At 36.8% G+C, this 21053-nt stretch overlaps 3 protein-coding genes across 3 annotated transcripts; 1 reads left to right on the top strand and 2 right to left on the bottom strand.

Annotated features, from left to right (window-relative positions):
• Positions 1–146: 146 nt before the first annotated feature.
• Positions 147–4944, bottom strand: LOC102808333 (uncharacterized). The gene is made up of 3 exons (XM_085500074.1): positions 4697–4944; positions 4505–4571; positions 147–4312 (listed from the first exon to the last, which is right to left on the bottom strand). The coding sequence occupies exons 1-3, from the start codon at positions 4916–4918 to the stop codon at positions 630–632; spliced, it is 3972 nt and encodes a 1323-aa protein (XP_085356200.1). The 5' UTR covers positions 4919–4944; the 3' UTR covers positions 147–629.
• Positions 4945–8701: 3757 nt separating this feature from the next.
• LOC100369307 (uncharacterized) lies at positions 8702–11813 on the bottom strand. Its single transcript, XM_002732840.2, has 2 exons — positions 11566–11813; positions 8702–8966 (listed from the first exon to the last, which is right to left on the bottom strand). Exons 1-2 carry the CDS (start codon positions 11764–11766, stop codon positions 8775–8777), a joined length of 393 nt encoding a protein of 130 aa, XP_002732886.1. The 5' UTR covers positions 11767–11813; the 3' UTR covers positions 8702–8774.
• Positions 11814–12921: 1108 nt separating this feature from the next.
• Positions 12922–19456, top strand: LOC100369168 (uncharacterized). Its single transcript, XM_085500743.1, has 11 exons — positions 12922–13172; positions 13439–13661; positions 14285–14455; positions 14632–14816; positions 15787–15946; positions 16217–16328; positions 16820–16982; positions 17683–17824; positions 18004–18178; positions 18458–18648; positions 19261–19456. Exons 1-11 carry the CDS (start codon positions 12954–12956, stop codon positions 19287–19289), a joined length of 1770 nt encoding a protein of 589 aa, XP_085356869.1. The 5' UTR covers positions 12922–12953; the 3' UTR covers positions 19290–19456.
• The last annotated feature ends 1597 nt before the right edge of the window (positions 19457–21053 follow it).

Genomic DNA, 21053 nt, shown 5'->3' with positions numbered 1-21053 from the left:
ACATTTGATTGAACAGGATACGACTTATTAAAGAAGTGAAATGAGTTTCAAAAACATATCTAGGGATTTGAATCACATAGTGATTGAGCAAATTAGTTCATACATCGACACCATGTATCATTACACAATAATCGCAACATATGGTATGCATTCATCTAAATATATTTCATCAACATAATGATCTCTACAGTAATAATATAACAGTGGTGGTGAAATACAAGCAATGAAGTAAATAATTATTAACGAACACATTAATTGTATAGAATTTAACTTGTAAAAAGGTATATATATTTAGAACTTGGTTATATCATTATCGAATTGTATTCTAAATTTCCAAATTCATGGTTTTAGGTTGTTCTTCTGTAATGATAACTGAGCGTTTATATTTTAGCATATTTGCCGATTGATTTTATGTGAAGAGTCGTGATTTTGCCCTGCAAGGCTTGTCAGTATTCATTTGCATGAATGTGTTGGGGTATATCTAGACTAGATTATTATATGTAATTTATAGATTGAAATCAACTAAGACAGAAATGGTACTTGTGTCACCAAGAACTATAATGCTAGTCATTTAAATTTTTCGTGAGTTTTCATGATGTAACATCTTTATTTCAGCCAAGTTAAACTTATTAGACCCGATTTTCCCGCTCTATATTTGCCGAACCATGAATTTTCTTCACGTTTGGTGATTGTTGACGACCTTCTCCAGTCTTTTTACCATATCCTCCGTGTTCTTTAGTTTGCTTGGCGTTTCCATTTACCATGGCCTCTTTCTTTTTATTTCCAGCTGTTTTTAATTCCTTCATCTGATGCTTGGATTTCTTAACGTGGATATCTGGCTTGGTTCCTTCACCTTGTCTGTCAGTTTCGCGGGTTCTTGTATACTGTTTATCTGTGAGTTGTTTGGTTTTAGACTCACGTACGGCTAATTTCATTGATTTGTCTCCATCAATATTTTTATTATTAAGGTTTCCTGGCAAAGTAACTTTCCTCTCGTCAACACTTTTCTTAGAAATTGCGGTTGTCTTTCCAATTTTCTCTTGAATACGTTTTTTATCAATCTTCGTCATTATCCCACCATTACCGAAGCTTTTCATGTATTTATTATTCAAATTAATTCCGAACCCTATATCTACTTTGTTACTACCATGTAGCCGACTGATTTGGTAGTTTGCACTCCTAACTGATTTTTCACCTAATGTCGAAAATATTTTATTTCTCTTCAAGTTATTTTGTGTAACCTTTGACATTTTAATCAAATACTTTGCTCGGTATTCCTTTTCTTTTTTAGATTGCATCTCTGCATTTTCTTCTTTATTGTTTTTCAAGATCTTTCGTGATGGCAAGACTTTGTTTTTCGGCTGTCGGCAGCTCGTCCCTTCAAGACACTGATGCTTACTGGCTGCTGAATTGAGCATTTTCCTTCTCAATTTATTTTTCCTAACATCCATAGCTGCACTACCACTTGGTGTACCAAAATTAATCCAGTCGCCATCCACTTTATTACCTGTTGGAACGGTCATGCAATCGCCAGGATACTCATCTTCACCGGATGTACAGTCAGGAAAGCCATTGCATTGCAACTTGCTGATAATACAACTACCATCTACACATTGAAACTCATCTGTGCTACAACACTCAAATTCGTCTTCACCGCCCGGACAATCGATTTGTCCATTGCAGATTGCATCAGATTCAATGCAAGTTAATTGGTCACCGCAGGGTGCCTGTGATTCACCACAACCACACACTGCATTGTTTTCATCATCGCCATCTGGACAATCTTGTGCACTGTCACAGAGCCAAAAATAAGGAATGCAACCACCTCCACTGCATGGGAACATGTCATCTTCACAGCTACAGTGGATTTCGTCTTCGCCACCATCACAATCGTACACTGAGTCACATTCCCATGCTGGAGCTAGGCATTCCCCATCATTGCAAACAAACCCATAACATTCACTGCTTCCTTGTGATCCTTCACAGTCAATCTCGTCATCTCCGGTAGGACAGTCCTTTTCACCATCACACACCCAAAAATCAGGAATACAGGTGCCATCATCACATGTGTATTGTATATCACTACAAACACAATCTATCTCATCTGCTCCATTACCACAATCATTCATGCCATCACAGTGCCACTCACTTGGCACACATCTGTCATCACCACATGAGAATTCTTCCTCAGAACAGTACTCATGCCCACACCCAATCTCATCCGCGCCATGATCACAGTCATCCATACTGTCACAAACAAATTCAGTTGGTATACATTTGCCATTGTGGCAACGGTATTCATATGAAGCACAGTCGTTACTGTCGCAGTTTTCTTCATCATCATTCATCTGACAGTCTCGCATGGCATCGCATTTCCATTCTACGGGAATACAGGATCCATCTGAGCACGTGTATTCATTTGCATCACACTCAGAACACCCGAATTCATCAGTACCAGTGATGCAATCGAGCCATCCATCGCAGACCCGGTTTGCAGGGACGCATTGTCCGTTACCACAATTATATTGATAATCATTGCATTGTCTGTTACTACAGTCGTTTTCATCCTCCCCGTCATCACAATCGAACCATTCATCGCACACCCAGTGCTGGGGAATGCATTCACCATTATTACAGCTGAATTGGCTCCCAGTGCAAGAGGTTTCCACGCAGTCGGCCTCATCATCACCAGCGACGCAATCACTCATATTATCACATACCCACGTACCTGGTATACAATCCCCGCCATTACACTTATACTGATAATCATTACAACTGTTCTCATCACAGTCGTACTCATCTTCACCATTATCGCAGTCATTATATGCATCACATACCCAAGACATAGCAATACATGAACGATCCATACACGTGAATTCATTTGTGTCACATGTTGTAACCGGGCAACCATCTTCATCTTCACCATCTGTACAATCAGACTCGCTATCACAAACCCACTGTATTGGAATGCATTGTCCATTAATACAAGTGAACTCATCGTTTCCACATGTTTTTTCCTCACAGCCAAATTCGTCTTCTCCATCATCACAGTCAGCAAATTCATCACAAATCCAAGATGAGATTATACATTTGCCATTATTACAGGTGAATTCGTCATCATCACATGTATGTTCTTCACATCCAACTTCGTCCTCTCCATCATCACAGTCAGAATAGTCATCACAAATCCAAGATAAGATTATACATTCGCCATTATTACAGGTGAATTCGTCATCATCACATGTATGTTCTTCACATCCAACTTCGTCTTCTCCATCATCACAGTCAGAATAGTCATCACAAATCCAAGATGAGATTATACATTTGCCATTATTACAGGTGAATTCGTCATCATCACATGTATGTTCTTCACATCCAACTTCGTCTTCTCCATCATCACAGTCAGAATAGTCATCACAAATCCAAGATGAGATTATACATTTGCCATTATTACAGGTGAATTCGTCATCATCACATGTTTGTTCTTCACATCCAACTTCGTCTTCTCCATCATCACAGTCAGAATAGTCATCACAAACCCAAGATGAGATTATACATTTGCCATTATTACAGGTGAATTCGTCATCATCACATGTTTGTTCTTCACAATCGAATTCATCTTCCCCATCAGCACAGTCATTATTCGAATTGCACACTAATGAATCTGAGATGCACGCACCATCGGAACAAGTAAACTGCCATTCACCACAGGAACAATCAATTTCATCTTCTCCCCAGAAGCAGTCCCAGCTACCATCACATACATAGTCAGAGGGTATGCATACATCAGGTTCACACATAAATTGATTGTGATCACAAGCTTCAGGTTCACATCCAATCTCGTCTTCACCATCTAAGCAGTCATTGTAGCCATCACATACCCAGCTGTTGGAAATGCAATTGTTGTCACTCAGACAAGCATATTCGTTAGCAGAACAAGACACCTGACAGCTTACTTCATCATCGCCCATTAAACAATCAAGTAAACCGTCACAAACGAAGATAAGCGGAATGCAACTGCCATCAAGACATTGGAAGTCAGTATAACCACATACATTGGGGCAAGAGACTTCATCACTACCGTCACAGCAATCGTTATAGCCATCACACTGCCAATACTTGGGAATACATGAACCATCACCACACTGGATCTCGTCACAGGTACATTGAACAGTTGGAAAACCTCGAGCTCCTTGCTGACAGAGTAACTCATCTTCGCCATATGGGCAATCTACTATGCCATCACATTTGTATTGTAGTGGAATCGAAGTGCCGTCCCAACACTGTACAATGTCTGTACCAACCATCATTACTAAAATAATAAATACATGACAGGCATATACCATTACTGACGAATAACAAACACCAGTAGAATTACAGCGCAACAATTGTCACCATAGGAACAATGTATTATTATACTATTATGTGGCACCAATATACTGTCCGTATCCCATGGAATTGAATTAATTGTAAACTAATAGTAACAAAAAATTAAATGCTATACCTTGGCGTTTCTGATGGTTTGTATTAGGTGATTGAGCTCCCAGGACTCTTCTATTTCTATCACTTATCTATAGAAACAAATAGTATAATGTTATAAATAAACACAGTTATTTTAACCAATCCTTGTAAATGTGTGTGTTATATTCTATATTTTCTCTATACGTAAAGTGTTATAATTGAAATGGGGCTTTACCTGAGATGTTCGTTTGGTTTCAGTTTGAAGAACTGGAGACTGTTGGTTTGTACTTGCTTCACGGCTGCGTGACAGATGTTTAACACCTTCCAATCTAGTAATGGGTTTCGAACCACCTCTAGTTTGCGCGGATTGTTGTCGACTTCGGAGAGTAGTAAGTGAGGCAGGATGTACAAGGTAAAATGACGCAGCCAAACAGAGGACAATCAATATACGTGCCATGTTGACAACATGTACCGTCAACACGGGAATACAATTTTCAGCGGTTATTAAACATCTTATATAGGAATTGGAAGTCTACATTGCCACATGATTTCCGGTATTGTAAGCCATTTTTGTATATATTAATCTGTATATTATTTTAATGTTTTCAAGCACATGCCATTAGTGACAAATGATATTAATATTAAGCCAGTTTGCTTCCGATGTTGCTGCAAGTTATAGTATAGGGTAGAATAATACATTTGCACAAAAATATCAGCAGGTTACGATATTAGAAATTAATATATTCATACCCAACATGTTTGTACGTGAATCTTTCCGTTCCAGATTAGTTGTATGTAGGTTTGTAAAAAAAGAGGGAAAGGAAAATAGTAGCCCCTGTAGGCATCCGAGTTTTACTAACTGCCTACCATAGTATGCAAAGGTTTAATCCAGTATGCTTCAGTTTCTTTTGCAGTAGTTTTCGAACTAAGTAAAATGGATCGGTCCCCTAAATGATATGTGCTTCACATAATAGTAATAGTTGACTTACAGGTTCACACCCAATCTCGTCTTCACAGTGTAATCAGTCATTGAACCCATCATATATCCAATTCTTGGAAATACAATTGCTGTGCAGTCACTCGAACAAGCATATTCGTTAGCAGAACAAGACACCTGCGTTTTACTTCACCATCACCTGACAGTTGACTTGTTGACCCCCCCCCCCAACAATAACACCAAATACATCCAATGAATTGATGGTCCTGGGAAACTTTACAACCGACTATGAAGATATTTGACAGGTATTCCTAGCTAGTATGAGCCGTCTTCTCTGGTATATTCAACTCTTTACAAACAGAAATTGTGTTTTTCCGTATATGTTAAGATTAGGGCATGAAAACGTGGTGCAAAGTGATGACCATAATTTTTTGGAAATTTAATTTTCATTATGACATTAGTATTTTTGAGATCTTTTATAGCGAATGTTATGTAATGTGTTGCCACGTATTTTGACTTGTTGTACTGTGTTCACGAATTTGCGTCTACGTTTCTTTTGTGTATTTCCATCTCATCACTGTGAGGGCGTGCTTACTACAGACGAGTTTGAGTAGACTGTATTTGGTCAGTTAGTATGGTTGAGTGGTTATCGCATTCGCCTGCATTGGTGAAACACTTCCACTTGGGAGCGAGTACGAATCCTGTGTGATTGTTTGTTTGCCTATAATTATTCACATTTAATCAACAGATTTTTCTAGCAGTGGACAAGTCTCTGTGGAATGTTCTTTGCTGAGTGTTTCGTATTGTACTATGCATACCAGTGTTTATTTTAAAGTGCCTGTGAACACATTTTCCGTTTTGGATTTGTGTCCCACTGAAAAAGACACTTGATTTTTTTTATTGAAAATGATTACTCGTATACTAATATATTTGAGATATTTTTTCGTGTTGTAGCACGCCCACCTATCCTGAAACGGTCGATTGTTCCGGCTTCTCGACTCTGGCCAATGTAGGGGTACGCCACCAAACGCCAACATATGAGGGGAAGCCACACTATTGCGCTATACGTTTATAATACTGCGTCTACTGTCTACGATGTATATGTTTTGGTCGGCGCGTTATGGAAACCTTGTATTTTTGTCGGACTCTACAATGCGTATAGTAATAAATAGAGAATTTACGCGTTTGAAAACGATTCGAAGGTGTAACTTCAGTACACGAAAGCCGTAAAATCAATGAGAACACGTTAGGATGCACATTGTCCTTATATCGCCATACCGCAGATTCCTACTCTGAACATCTGTCCTCAATTAGAAAACAACAAACATGAATTTAAAGACGAATGTCGGAAAGTTAAACCAGGCAAAGTACTAACACTTTTTAAAGAGCCAGATTCTGGACAAGCCCATGTTCACCGCGCCGGCTTTCAAAGGGAGTGAGAAGCGCCGGGTAAGTGCTTCAAATGTTTTTAGAATCTGAATAAGTTTCTTTTTAGAGACCATATAGTTATTTTAGATGTAGATGCAGCAGTGACGTGACGTAACAACTGAACAGGAAGTCAAACAAAAAATCATGCAGCACTCACACGAAATTGTTTTTAATTACGCTGTCTAAAAGTTACTTAATTGTTTTGTAATTGATGTTGACCAAACAATTCTGTATTTTTTTTTCTTGCAATTTGATCTGCATAACAAGAGGGCTGTCGATATTTTGCGACCACGTATTTTTTAACGTGATGTCGTAATTATGACAATCTACATAGACATAGAGATCATAGAGTGTTCGGCACCTCAACACCAGAAGGCATACATTTCATATCTAACTCAAACCTGTACGATAAACTTGATATTATGTACTTTTGTGGTCCTCTCTTTCTCGATAAACAAATACATGAGTGGCAATTTAGTCAAAGACGAGAACATTTGAATACAAAAATGTGCCTTATATACATTATCAGCAATGCAAATGACGGGCTAGTTCTCCTACATACGTCACAAGGGGTACTTGAGTATGCAAATGTGAAGTTAATGAGAAGCCTCGTTTTAAAATTCATCAAAATAAAATTGACGTAGATTGAGTTTGAAACCCATTTTTCACTTTTCAACATTATTTTGTACTTAATAACATAAAAAATAATAATATTGATGGACCAACAAATGATTTTGGGCAAGAAAATGGCAGGTATGTTACAGTCACTTTAAATAACGTCCGAGATTTGCCTGGCGTATTTAGGTCTAGTCACTGTCACAGTACCTGTTAGAATGGCACTTTGATTCGACTGCAATGCAAATGTAATGGCAAAGTAAATTGCACATATGGCGAAGATTAGTTATATTTTTGGGTCAGTTATAATACTTGAGTTCGAATCCTGTGTTGTGTGTATTATACATTATTATATACATTGTTGTACATGTTTGTACGTGTGTTACGTTGTGTACTAATGAGACTCCAAGGCATCAGTAAAAAATCAAATACATCAAAATGATTCTTTTGGTTCCAGATTAAAAACCTGAAGCATATATTGGATTAACCTTTGCATACTAATGAAATGTCCACAAGGGCTACTTTCGCATTGTTTTCACTCTCCCAGATTCACACAAAGCTATTAATAATACCAGTTACATAGCATCGGGCTGTAAATCGCGGTCGCGAGTGCGTGTAACCTTTACACTTACTAAAAAATTGTTTCGTTCAAAAACTCCCTTTAGCGAATATTTCATTTAGTTCGGTCACACATGTATCACGTGATAAACAAATTGCTAAACCTAGTCAAAATGTCTAAAATTGCGATTTGTGGTGCAATAAGGTTAGTACGTCATTAAAAAGATGTTTATTATGAAAATACATACTTTGGAATTTTATAACAAGTTTCACCGATTTTCAAGGAATCTATTATTGGACTAAGTACAACATTGACAACCCCGCTTTCGATGTCAAACATAATCAAAGTTTTACCAGGAAGCAAGCCACATTAGTGTGTTTAGATTTTACATACTAACCAGAATTTCAGAGCATTGTTTGAAACGCCCTCACTGGATAAATTAAGCATTGAGTACCGGGTATGTATTTCTCAACAATTAGTTATTAGTTAACACCTGACACCACTTGCTGGCAACCTTTCACTAAAACTGCAGTACTGTATTGGGCAATTTATTTATTTCGTGTTCTATAGCTTTTCATTGTAGCTTTGCTGAGCGGATTGATTGATACTGTGTATTTTACTAGCGGTAAACATTACCCCTCTTTCCACCCACATTCACAATTCACATCAACACATTGCTATAATAAAGCACAGTTAACAAGTTGTTGTTCAAACCGAGTTTATTACTTAGTCTGTTGACACATACAACGAATATGTGTATGTGAGACATGCCATCTAAAGTGGCGTGAATGTTATAACTGATTGGGATTTAAATAAGTCCCGGTCGATGTCTTCATCTTCAACGCCACCTCCAACGATTATAATGGTAATCTTGTCATCTTTGGTTAACACGCCGTTTGATGTGTTGTTGCTCAACTCAAAGTTATGATAGTCACCTGTCGCGCCAGTAAGCACTGCTTGGTCCATCTAGTGATAGAGAGAAAACATCGTTTGCATAAATAAATGTAAATAAAGGCTTTCATGTTAATTTCAAAGCAACAAGAACAGTGGAATTTAAAAAAAATAACATTGCGACTTGTTAATATTATTAAAAATAATGTTAATATTAATATACATAATTAATGCCAAAGCTGAATTATGAAAGAATAATGTTGGCCAATGATATTGTCATTGCTCAGTTCAGTCTAAGCAATTAAAATTGATACAGTTCAAAGCACATTATATATGTTGCTTAATTAACAGTCCAATCATAGGATTTAGTTGATGATATAAATGCGAAATGCGAAGCAATCGCCTTGTATTTGTAGCGAATAATGCATTGTGCACAAACATGCAAAAGTTATGTTTGATGTATTACTTGATTTTATGATTTTCTTCGACTGTCAAACTACTGAAGTTCCCGTGAAAGTAATATTGAGAATAAATTGAACCGATTATTAACACAATTGCTGCAACCGTTATTATTACATGCCTTCACCCGCCCGCCAATCAAACACACACTTTAGATTTATGCGGTCCAGTAAGCCATTTATAGCAACAGAGAGGTCCAATGATCAAAGAAATTCCCGAAACTACTAGGCTTGTAGAGTACTTCTTATTGCAAAGATAGCGCTCCAAACTACACAAAGGTATTTCTTCTTTATGCTGATGAAAAATTTGCCCAGAAGCTCATTCAACTCGACCGGTGGTACTCGGTACAGCGGCGGACATCACGGTCGGTGGTTTTAACGGTACTTTGCTTCTGGTGTGCCTTTATAAAACCGTCCACTTCATCTGGTACTTCATTTTATTCCCTGGTGCTGGTCCAATAATTTCATCAAGTTGGCTCTGTCCTATCGACAGTAACCACTGAAAAATACCAATTTCGTCCGCTGTCGCCATTATCGTCTGCAGGTTGTCAAGGGAGCCGGTTAACAGGATGCGTAAACATATTCATCCGCAGTGCCGAACTTATTGATTAGCGCGATTGCATGCGCAATTATTTGTTACTGCTTATGAAAAATTACCTTTAAACATTAAGATATAAACCCTGTATTCTTTATGTTTTTTAAGGCATGTAATAAAATATTACAGCCCGAATATGGGCGTTAGTGCCCTCGCGCATGGAGATCATTTGATCGAATGATCACCTGCGCTCGGGCACAAACGCCCATAGTCGGGCAGTTATATATATTGCTGTTACACTTGTTACAAACACTTTGCTACACTTGTAATTTGGCATATCGACCACAATCAACGGCAAGATTGTACGTGTGTTATATCTATACATCATAAAAAAATGTATATGTTCTATAACATTCGTGTGTCGACACCAGACGGGTCTATCAACGGTTGACATTTTCCATGTTTAAACTATACTGTTGTCAGTACCGATTACAATTTCTGATAATAATATTTGTATTGCTTAGCATGGCTGCTTAATTATGCAGCATAAACTATTTAATGATTTGAAATGGTGGGCACGACAATCGTATAAACTTGTTGATGATATAATTTGCTTTTAAATGTTAACAGCCCCAAAAACTGTTAGTGTTGTTTTGTGGAACCTAATATAAAAACCGTTCATTACTTCTTGATTGAAGTTTCTAGAAATAAAGCTTCAGCTGTTCGAAAGAATGACACGCACTGGAAGAAGAGAAATAATAATTACATTTCAAAGTAGTTACATTTATTAGCAGCAATATTTAATTTTTATTTAAAAATAAATTAAAAGAAACTTTAACTTCTTGTATTCAGATATTACTGTATGAGACAATGTTATCAGATAAATCCAAATAAACTATCGTGAATGCGACTAATTGTCTATTTGAGTTTCTGGGTTTGCGGCACGTGGAATGTTTGCGTGCATCGGATTATATGCACGCAGTAGTATATGACGGTATACTTGTTTTGTTTCAGAGATGGTTTTGGTTTAATATATGTCAAGTGTAACAAATACTAATATAACAATGATTGAGTTATTTGAATAAAATATTTTAATTTAAGTTAAGTTAACGACTTCAATTAATAACTTTATCAACCAGTTTACCAACCATATGAGACACAGTGGTTGTCAACTTCATATCATCATAAAAGTTGTAGTCATATTATAATTTAGATTCTTTCACTTATATTGCACCCAACGCGGGATCTGAGCTAGACATGTTTTAATATACTGCTTTCATACTTTAGAATCGATGGAATCCTAAAAAGTTTCGAGTAATTAAAATGGTATATAATAGTTCACTGATGAATACACAAGCACTGTTCCAAGTTTCAGATGTTGTGTGTTCATGTTGTCGTAGTAACGGACAAATTAGAGTACATGACAGAATAAATTAAGATACTCGTCCTTTTACTATGTTGTTATGGAACATTTGTTCATCTTAAACACAGAGTTGTGAATGTAACCAGTTTATTTCTTGTCACACAAAATACATGCTATATAGTACATGCATTACGATGCTTACATTTCCATATCTGCCCAATGACATCCAGTCTGTTTTCAGAATTGTCATAAATACAAGACACATACATAACACCGAATATGGTGTTTATAAAGAATACCTTAACAAGTTAGTCGTACCTTTAAATTTTTGACTTTAACTGGAAAGGTGACATCAAGCTTCCATCCATGTGTGGTGCTTTCTGTAGCATTTGTCTCGACAGTTGCAATGAAACCATCTTTCCACGAAGTCAGTATAGCAGCCTGACCATTAGAAACTACTGGGCGAGTCTGGAGGACCGTCACTGCTAAGGCGACGAGTATGCCCCATCTTACCAACATGATGGATAACGGTTGGTGGGAACTGTAAGAGTAGTATCAGTTTCGGGGCTGCTTTTATATATATATATAATTGCTGTCATAATAAAAGGGTGTTTTTTCTACACATCCTTATACGTACGGTCTCAGTATGCCGTATTTGCATAATGAAAACCCATTTGCTCTTCTCCAAAACAAAGAAACGCAATGCGGTTTAGCTTTACAATTACAAACTAAAACCGCGATCACTTACTTCACTATATGATACTTTTTATGATTTTCCGAAACAGACAAACAAACGAGCCTCCACTGCAATCATCACATCCATTAGAATATGGACAATTAATAAAGTAAAGCAGAAAAAAAACATTATAGCTCAGTCAGATGACGAAATCGATGAAAAAAATAATCAAAACGGAGTAATTATTTCAATTTTAATTAGTACAAATCTGTTCATCAAATCCATTTCGAGAGAAGCGTTTATCCAGACGAGGTAAAAAACAACAGTTGAACTCCTGGTAAGAATTGCGTGTACTCTACTATACATATTACAACTAAAATTGCACGAACCATTAAACTTGCAATCGGACTTGTCACCGAAATAATTTATGTAGCTGATATACCATTTTTTTAACTTGCTAAATTAAGACGGTTCAATAACTACCCATGATACGACATTTTAACAATGATATTATCTTGACTATTATGATATTTTGTCAAGTGAATAGGAACACATAAAGCTAGTCGCGTGCTTGTCTGATGTTTTCATATCTAGAATACATCCTTATATTAAATATGTTGACACAATACTGTTCCTATTTATACTGTTACCGTATTAATCAAGTATAGTCTTAAAATATTCTTCTGATGGTACTCCACGTTATAAAAAGTGTTATACATATTTTTATATTTTATCAATTAATAACATTTTCATTTTTACGGACAAAATGTAATGGAAATATCCCACTGAGGCTTTACAATCCACTTATGGCAAACCGGAAAAAAGTGCGGTTGATATCAAAAACGGAGACCCCATTTGACAACAAAGTAAGTGAACGTCAATATGTACTATAATAGTGAATTGGTAAATTGTTGAACAGTTTACTAAGTGGCACCCTGTGCAGTACACATGCGTGACATCGTATTTAAAAGACCACACTTAGCTCTACTTTCACTTCATTCCGGCAAGCCAGACCAAACAAGCCAGAATCATGTCAGCTCTGCAATGTCTTCTGGCATGTTTCATGCTGTCGCTAATAGCGCTGAAATCACCATGTTTAGGAACTGGTTCAGCGTCGTGTTCTCTACAGATTGGCAAAGTTTGGTTGCATACCTATACAGGAGTCATTGTTTGCAATGATGTGACTGAAGATATGCTTTACGGTTGGACGCTGACCATCAGGTTTGGCAAAGCACCCTTGAATTTACTGGTAACTACTTTATGATGCATTCTGATAACTCTTTTCTAGTTTCACTCACGCGGAACATTGGAGGCAAATATTGTTTGTCAGTCTAATGTAGCATAGTCATTGATTTTTGCTCGCTTTAACTTCCATGTGTAAAAACTCATCGACTTTTTCAATGTGTTCTTTGCTTTCAATGATTTTCATGGTGTACGTGTATTTAGGAATCGAATGTATTTCCATCGCAGTTCTGAAATCTTATGCAAGATATTTTTGATATTTAACAATTACAGTTGTGGAACGTCGTCGAAATTGAAGATCCGAATAATGATCCCTTAGTCAAAATGTATGAAGACAATAAATACAATGCTAAACTACTCAGTGGCGAATCTTTGTATATACCCTTCAAGTCCGATTATAATGGATCACTACCCGAAGTGCAAGGAGAAATAACATTAACAAAGAAAATTACCCCTGGGATTACCACTCCGGCCGCGACTGTTGCACCTACCGGCAGTAAGTACCTGTATTGTTGTTCGTTCTTAATTAATTGATTTGATATATTAAATATTCCGTAGGTATATATTTACCTAAAAAGCTTACAATGATTCACAAAACTGCTCTCTGAAAACTATTCCAAATAGTATATTTATCCATACATATATATAGCGACTAACTAGAATGAACAAACCACTATATTCACTAATGTTTAATATATAGAAAGAATTGTATAACCGATACGTGAACATTGCAAATCTCTTAGTTTGTGGAGAATTGGTATGTTAACCGCTGCACCAATCTGTCGACTTCACTTGACATAATAGCATCCTGGGACATAATGGGAGACTAACCATTAGTGTTTCGCTCAAACTAAGCATGGATTCTTTCCACTGGGAGACATGCAATCGTTCTCTTATTGCTCATATATGCTAATATTTATTGTCTGTAATCACTATTTTTTTTTATAAATATATAAACAGTTATTTCTTACGTTAAATCCGAACCAATGAATTATTGAATGGATGAATGGACAAACTAAAAGAAAACAATTCATAATATAAATAAAATGATAAAATGAAAAAAAAACGTATTATTATAATACAATCGTAACCCTGCCATTAACGTTCTTTCAATTGCAGCCACACAGAAACCTACAAATTACGACTACAATGATGTACTAAAAAAAAGTATTCGATTCTACGACGCTCAGAGGTCAGGTTTACTGCCAGACAACGACATACCGTGGAGGGAAAGCTGCTTTCTAGATGACACGTGTTTTGGTCATGATCTGACAGGTGGATGGCATGACGGTGAGTATGTTAAGATTAGACCCACATCCACATTTTGATCATGATATTCATATTGCTTGTGTGTCGCCATGCCCTAGTTGTTCGCAAATTCAATCAAATCTATTAGTCGATCGTATCGGTATTATATGTATTGCCACTTATTGTATATTCAAGTGAAGAATTGTTATATTTTTCAGCTGGTGATTTTTTGAAATTCAGTTATCCGATGGCTTTTTCTGTCACGGTGTTAAGTTGGGGTATTGTAGATTACTATGACGCTTACGTCGCGGCAGGAGAAGCAGAGCATGCCGTCAAAAGTCTGAAATGGGCCACCGATTACTTAATAAAATGCCACATCGCCAAGTACGAATTTGTGTACCAGGTAATGCAATTAGATAGTATAATAATACAGTGTGTGGCAAAAGTCCGTGGACGTTTTAAATTTTTTATAATATTTTATATAGTGAAGTTTATATTTACTATGTTACATGAATTCAAAATGGTTGTTGAATCCAAATGGCCAATCCTCAGTGCAATGGTATTGTTACATAATATATACGACGCACAGTATTTGAGTAGACTCTAGTAAGTTTATGAGACAATTTAAATATTTGAATATGAATGAAATCTGATATATAAATATTCATAACCCTAAAGAACAGTTCTGCAGCGCACTGTTGAAAATACAATGTGTGTATATTTTATCTATTCCATAACGATTATGTGATGTATTATGTATGTGATTACATAATGATTATGTCATTGAAGATATTTTACTGTGATTTGAGCATTATGCCGTGTTTATAGAAGGAAGAAATATCATATTATGCTGAGCATGTATTTGCTCAATGAGCCTGCTATAATTGTTTGTATACATACGGATAAGGAGTTATGCAGTATTGGCCACTTTCGTGGTGCACATAATATTGTTGCTACCACACAATCCTATATTTGTAACAAATAATAATAATAATGATGATAATAATACTAATATGAGGTTATTACGAGGATAAGACAGCGAGACGACGGCGTACTCTCTGCGTGCATACTTTCAGGTATCCTCGTACATCTTCTCCTTCTAAGGACACATCATAGGAATGCCGAAATCCAAAAAGTTTAGAACAGAATCAGCGAACTTCTTTTTTGTAGAGTTTTTATTATTAGAGGACGTTTGCGCGCGTAATAATAATAATAATAATAATAATAATAATAATAATAACAATAATAATAATAATAATAATAATAATAATAATAATAATAATAATAATAATAATAATAATAATAATAATAATAATATATTGTAATAAAGATTCATACTATTAATAGCGCTTTTGTATGAATTATTTCACCAGGTGGGAAACCCTGGTGATGATCACCTTTACTGGGGTCGACCAGAAGATTTTACGGGCATACGACCATGCTACACGATTACCGCTTCTAACCCAGGATCCGAGGTTGTGGGGGAGGCAGCAGCAGCACTTGCCGCTGCTGCCCTAGCATTCGATAAAGTGGGCAAGTATTCATACGACGTTGTTGAATCTCAAACGTTGGGCATTGAAGAAAGTAGCCTGGAAATCAACCTTTCCAATTACACTAAAAAAATGGCCTGGTGAATAGTTGTGTGAATCATCGTCTATATCGTCGGCACATAATTCTGTGTTATCATTGATTTGCTGTCTCCATGGGAACACGTATGCGCAGACTGACCCGTAGGTAAGGCGGGTTCTATAAACATTTTATATATTGCTCTTTCGTACAGATGTCAATTTGTTTTTGTTTCAGATTCCGTGTTATACAAAGATTATGTAATTCTCTTGATAACACATGCCAAGGAATTGTTTGAGTTTGCTACGGAATATAGAGGTGAATACGTGAGTGTTGACGGTTACTATAGGTAAGAAATTCTTACTATCGCTCATTGGTTAGAATGTGGTCACAGGTGTATTGTTACTGCAGTGTTGCGGTACAAACTGAGACACTCGGTAATTGGATTAACACATGTTCATATCGTTTCTTTATGAGCACTGACAATCAACTGATGCCATCGTACCACCATGAACTCAATGGTGGTCGCACGTTTACACGGGTTGATTGCGTAGTTACCAGATTCAGCTGTGTTGGTTGGTCAATATTCAGTTTTGTTGACCTAGAAGAAGTTATTACTTTTCAATTTCGGTAATCTAAAAAAATCTCGCTCATTGGAACTAACTGTCTCCAGTTAAAATCAATTAATTCAAACAAACTTAATTAAACACTGCAGTTTTCCGGGAAGAATTACATATCGAAAAAAAAACGCAGTAAAAAAAAACCAGGTACCACGGGAGGTTGTGTACTTTGTTTGCCGCAACCAAGTGTTCATATTAAATAAACTTTCATTATCCTCAGTGCCTCCACATTTGGAGACGAGCTCGCATGGGCTGCTATTTGGCTATACCGCGCCACCAACGAGCAAGTGTATTTGGACAATGCGACTGCCCTATACACTGAATATAATCTCAAAGGAAGCTCGTATTCATTTGCGTGGGCTCACAAGAAAACAGGCGTTCAGGTAACGAATCATCTTTATTACAGTTATAGCTTATCGTATTCATAAATGAGAATTCCGATTTCATTTTTCTTGTATCCTAGTGAAGAAAGTTTTTTTTTTTTTTAAATATGTTGGTCATGATGAATACGACAACCACTATGAAAGCACTGTTATTATTTGTTTCTATTATTTGTTGATATAGCGTAATATAGAATGACATAGGGCGATATAGATGACGTAATGAGAGTGAAATAAGTTCACAAAAGATGATGTATGAGACTTGGGTGATATGGGATGACATAGAATTTCCTTGAGTAACATGGGTGACACAGAGTGACATAGATTGATATAGGTTCACATCATAGAGTTATACATTGATATATCGTAACTGATTTTAAAATGCGTTGTAGAAATAGGTCAGACAATGACATGAAATATTGCATTGTGTTTCCGTTCTATAGAAACGCTCCACAAAATAGCAGTTCTTGCATAATATTTGGTGCACTATTTCATAATATAGCTTTGTACCACGAAAAATAGTTTTCAATTTTACATAATACGCTAATAAATATTTATAAACTGCAGATATTATATTACAATATGTCCAGGGATCACGAGTAGGTTTCTACCTTACTGGTTACTGAATTTACGACAACTAAAACAGTTTTTTATTTGGTTTTACTTTGAATAATTGTTTCACTTTGTCTCTTGTTATTTTTAGGCGCTGCTGTGTAAACTTGTTGACTTCTCGTATTGTGTACAGGTGGACAAATTTATTACAAACTATCGCCCTGGGGGTGTTCTGACTTACACCCCGAAAGGTTTGGCGTATCGTTCACCCTGGGCTCCATTGCGATATGCAGGTAATGATGTTTCGTCTATTCTAGGGATTCATTACAGGACCAATGGCGTCATACATATTACCATGAGTGACTTGAAACATAGTGTTTATGTGAAGTATTACCTCGCGGGCACTTTGCATACTTTTGTATTCATCTAAAATTCGTGTGATTTAAAATGTAAATATTCGTCTCTCGTGTAGCTGGGGCTGCGTTCATCGCTTTATACGTAGCCGACTTACAGACTAATGCCACCGTGGCCGCGGAATACAAGGCCTGGGCGAAATCACAAATTCATTATATACTGGGAGACACGGGGCGCAGCTACGTCATTGGATTCGGGGTAAACTTTCCTACGCGACCACATCACAGAGCAAGGTATGTATTTTCAATTACGATAACATATCGCACATAGTGCTATCATATATATATATATATATAAAGTCTATAACTGCAAACGGTAGAGTAATGTGAGTAATGAGTGGACCCTTCTCGGTATTAACATTTTAAAACTTGCCCGCCATTTTGAAATAATCACGTGATCGTTCCATATATGGAATTCGTATTTCCTAATAAGGTAGAGAGCAACAAGCGGACGAGGACGCGTTGTAACTTGGTACTATGATAATACATGCTAATTGGACTCTTTCTGAACAGTTCGTGTCCATTGCCACCAGAGGCATGTAACTGGGGAACCTTCAGTGATCCAGGTCCAAATTCGAATGTTCTAGAAGGAGCGTTGGTTGGAGGACCCAATGCAACTGACGTATATTTTGACGACCGCGAAAACTACTACCAGAGTGAAGTAGCATGTGACTACAATGCAGCTTTCCAGTCTGCAGTTGCTGGTGAGTTTAATATGACGGAATTCCACAGTAATTTTTAAACACGGAAATATTCATGTGTGCAATCTTTGATAGCATTCATAATGAGAGATGCTGAATTGTTCGAGTTACGGACATCGAGTTACGAAAACATCGAGTTACAAAATGACCACGCTCATATTTTAGAAACTACGCTATTGAAAATATACGCCCGAATTGTTACTCGATGTTCAATTGACTGGTAGAAGAACTTCGAATTACGGACATTATATAGTTTTGTATATATAACTGTTTACCGAACTTCTAGTTACGGGAAACATAAAACGTTAAACAAAACAACAAATTTATGTTGCCCGTAAGTCGAAGCTCGGTTAACTGCTAATTGAACATCGAGTCATATTTTGGGCGTGGTTTTGCAATATTCAGTTTTGTAACTCGATGTTTTTGTAACTCGATATCCGTAACTCGAACAATTCAGCATAATGTACACGGACTACGTGTCATCGATTCTGTAATCCATTCAAAAAAATTGAAAAAATGTATACTGATACAATCGTCACGGTACTATTGAAAAGTTGTCATGGTGAAATTACTGTAATATCTAACTAACATATATTACATTTTTTCTGTTAACAGGTTTAAAACACCTTGAATTAGTAGGGTAACCAAAGATGAACCAGACATGTGAGGATTCACGTATCACAATGCAACTCAACGCAACACAATTCGACACGTATCGTAGTTGTTTACTAATTATTTTCAAAATTCATTTTAACCAAAGCAAACGCTGTATTTACGGGGTTAGAATAAATATTATGCAAGTATGTATAAATCGATTGGGATATAACCATTATCACAGTAAATATAGAAGATAATATTTGGTAATCGTAGTTCTAAATAACTGTTAAAAATAGCTAGTTGTTTCGAGCAATGGCTCTGTATCAATAGCATGCATGCTATCGATAAAGAGCCATTGCTCGAAACGTCTAGCTATTTTTAATAGTTATTTAGGACTACGATTACCAAATATTATCTTCTATATATCATATTTATCAGCCCGAGCAGCGTTTATTTATTTATAAACTACTATCACAGTAAATAGTGTGGTGAATTTAGGGATAAAACATTTCAAGTCATGGGGGTGTCTGGAAGAGTGTGCGCGGTATCTTGTTCGAACATTTTCATTTTTCTCGAATGTGCCAAAATATTTTCCCTGCAACAACTTGCATGCATTTTTTCTCTCTCGGTGTCTAGATTGTCTAGGTACACCTCAGGTATGCAATTTTATCGAAAGCGCCAGAGTCGTCGCGCAGCGCGTGATTGAATTTTATGTAAACAAACAACGTATTTTACACGCGCTGTGACAACTGTACCGTTAACCCCGCATGACCAAGACTCGATAACGACCTCGTTTGATGAAAAGGGCGCAAACTAGCGTGTTGTACGAGGGTTCGCATTTCGACAGGAGCGGTAAAGACGGTTTGGCCGGCCGGTATTAGTCTGATGCGCTACATGACAGACCTAACTTTGAGTGATATGCACTAACAATCGCGTCACGTTGCGAGAGTCACCAATCGAAGAGTGCAATGTGAAATGAGAAGAAGACGAATAGGCCACGCACCATAATCGCACCATTTTGCGTCAAAATTGCGACAGACGTGTTGCGTCGCAATATAGCCAGGTTGTTGTTGTTTGTTTATAAATAGAGATATGATTAGTATTACTCGTAGAACTAAACTAGAAGGAAATGTGGGACGCTGTTACCATAAAAGCGTAAGGGTCAAATTTTAGCGACGAAAAGTTTCAAACTTTGAAAACGCGGTTATATCGTAGCAAAAGGTTACTTTTCAGAGATGTCAGGAAGTTGTTCGAGTAAGTTTAATAAACCATGAACATAACCATGCAATAACGCATAACGTTTGAGCCTGTGAAGTCGATACGTTTGGTGTTTCAAAACTTAACACTAGGTTTTTCTTCATCGAAATCTAGTAACGCGAGACTTGTATATTATGTCTCAGTGCGCTAGTTGATTTTGTTTTGAACGTATCCAGGATGAATTCGAAACGGATTTTAAGGGGGCAGTTAGGAAATATTAAGCGTTTAAATGCCAGCAGCAAACGGTCTCACAAACATCTTTTCCATTTCATCGCGGAATCCACAATTCGCACGCCCAGTAACCTAGCAACCATAAATATGGCATATTTGGCAAATAACTGAGATCAATGCAACACACACTATATAGTAATTACAAACTATTGCTGATAGTCAACCTTCACATTTTGCTTATCAAAAGGTGCTTGCTCAAATGTCTGTATTTGTGAAATATATAAATATTGCAGGAAATCGTCGCGAAACGTGTTTCGAAGTTCGTTAAATTACATTACATTGTTACACCCAAACCCAAACATAAATCAGTTTGATCAAAACCA

The sequence above is a fragment of the Saccoglossus kowalevskii genome, chromosome 6 (assembly GCF_978046115.1).
Source record: "Saccoglossus kowalevskii chromosome 6, keSacKowa6.1, whole genome shotgun sequence".
Taxonomy (NCBI): domain Eukaryota; kingdom Metazoa; phylum Hemichordata; class Enteropneusta; family Harrimaniidae; genus Saccoglossus; species Saccoglossus kowalevskii.
Note: the sequence above shows the minus strand (reverse complement) of the source record. Positions and strands in the feature narration are given on the sequence as shown.

Coding starts and splice junctions, on each gene's coding strand:
- LOC100369307 (XM_002732840.2), bottom strand. CDS start 11,766: ATGTTGGTAAGATGGGGCATACTCGTCGCCTTAGCAGTGACGGTCCTC. Junction 8,967..11,565: donor TTAAAGTCAAAAATTTAAAG/GTACGACTAACT, acceptor CTCTATCACTAG/ATGGACCAAGCAGTGCTTAC.
- LOC100369168 (XM_085500743.1), top strand. CDS start 12,954: ATGTCAGCTCTGCAATGTCTTCTGGCATGTTTCATGCTGTCGCTAATA. Junction 13,173..13,438: donor AAGCACCCTTGAATTTACTG/GTAACTACTTTA, acceptor TAACAATTACAG/TTGTGGAACGTCGTCGAAAT. Junction 17,825..18,003: donor GGCTCCATTGCGATATGCAG/GTAATGATGTTT, acceptor TCTCTCGTGTAG/CTGGGGCTGCGTTCATCGCT.
- LOC102808333 (XM_085500074.1), bottom strand. CDS start 4,918: ATGGCACGTATATTGATTGTCCTCTGTTTGGCTGCGTCATTTTACCTT. Junction 4,572..4,696: donor AAACCAAACGAACATCTCAG/GTAAAGCCCCAT, acceptor TTGTTTCTATAG/ATAAGTGATAGAAATAGAAG. Junction 4,313..4,504: donor AAACCATCAGAAACGCCAAG/GTATAGCATTTA, acceptor TTATTATTTTAG/TAATGATGGTTGGTACAGAC.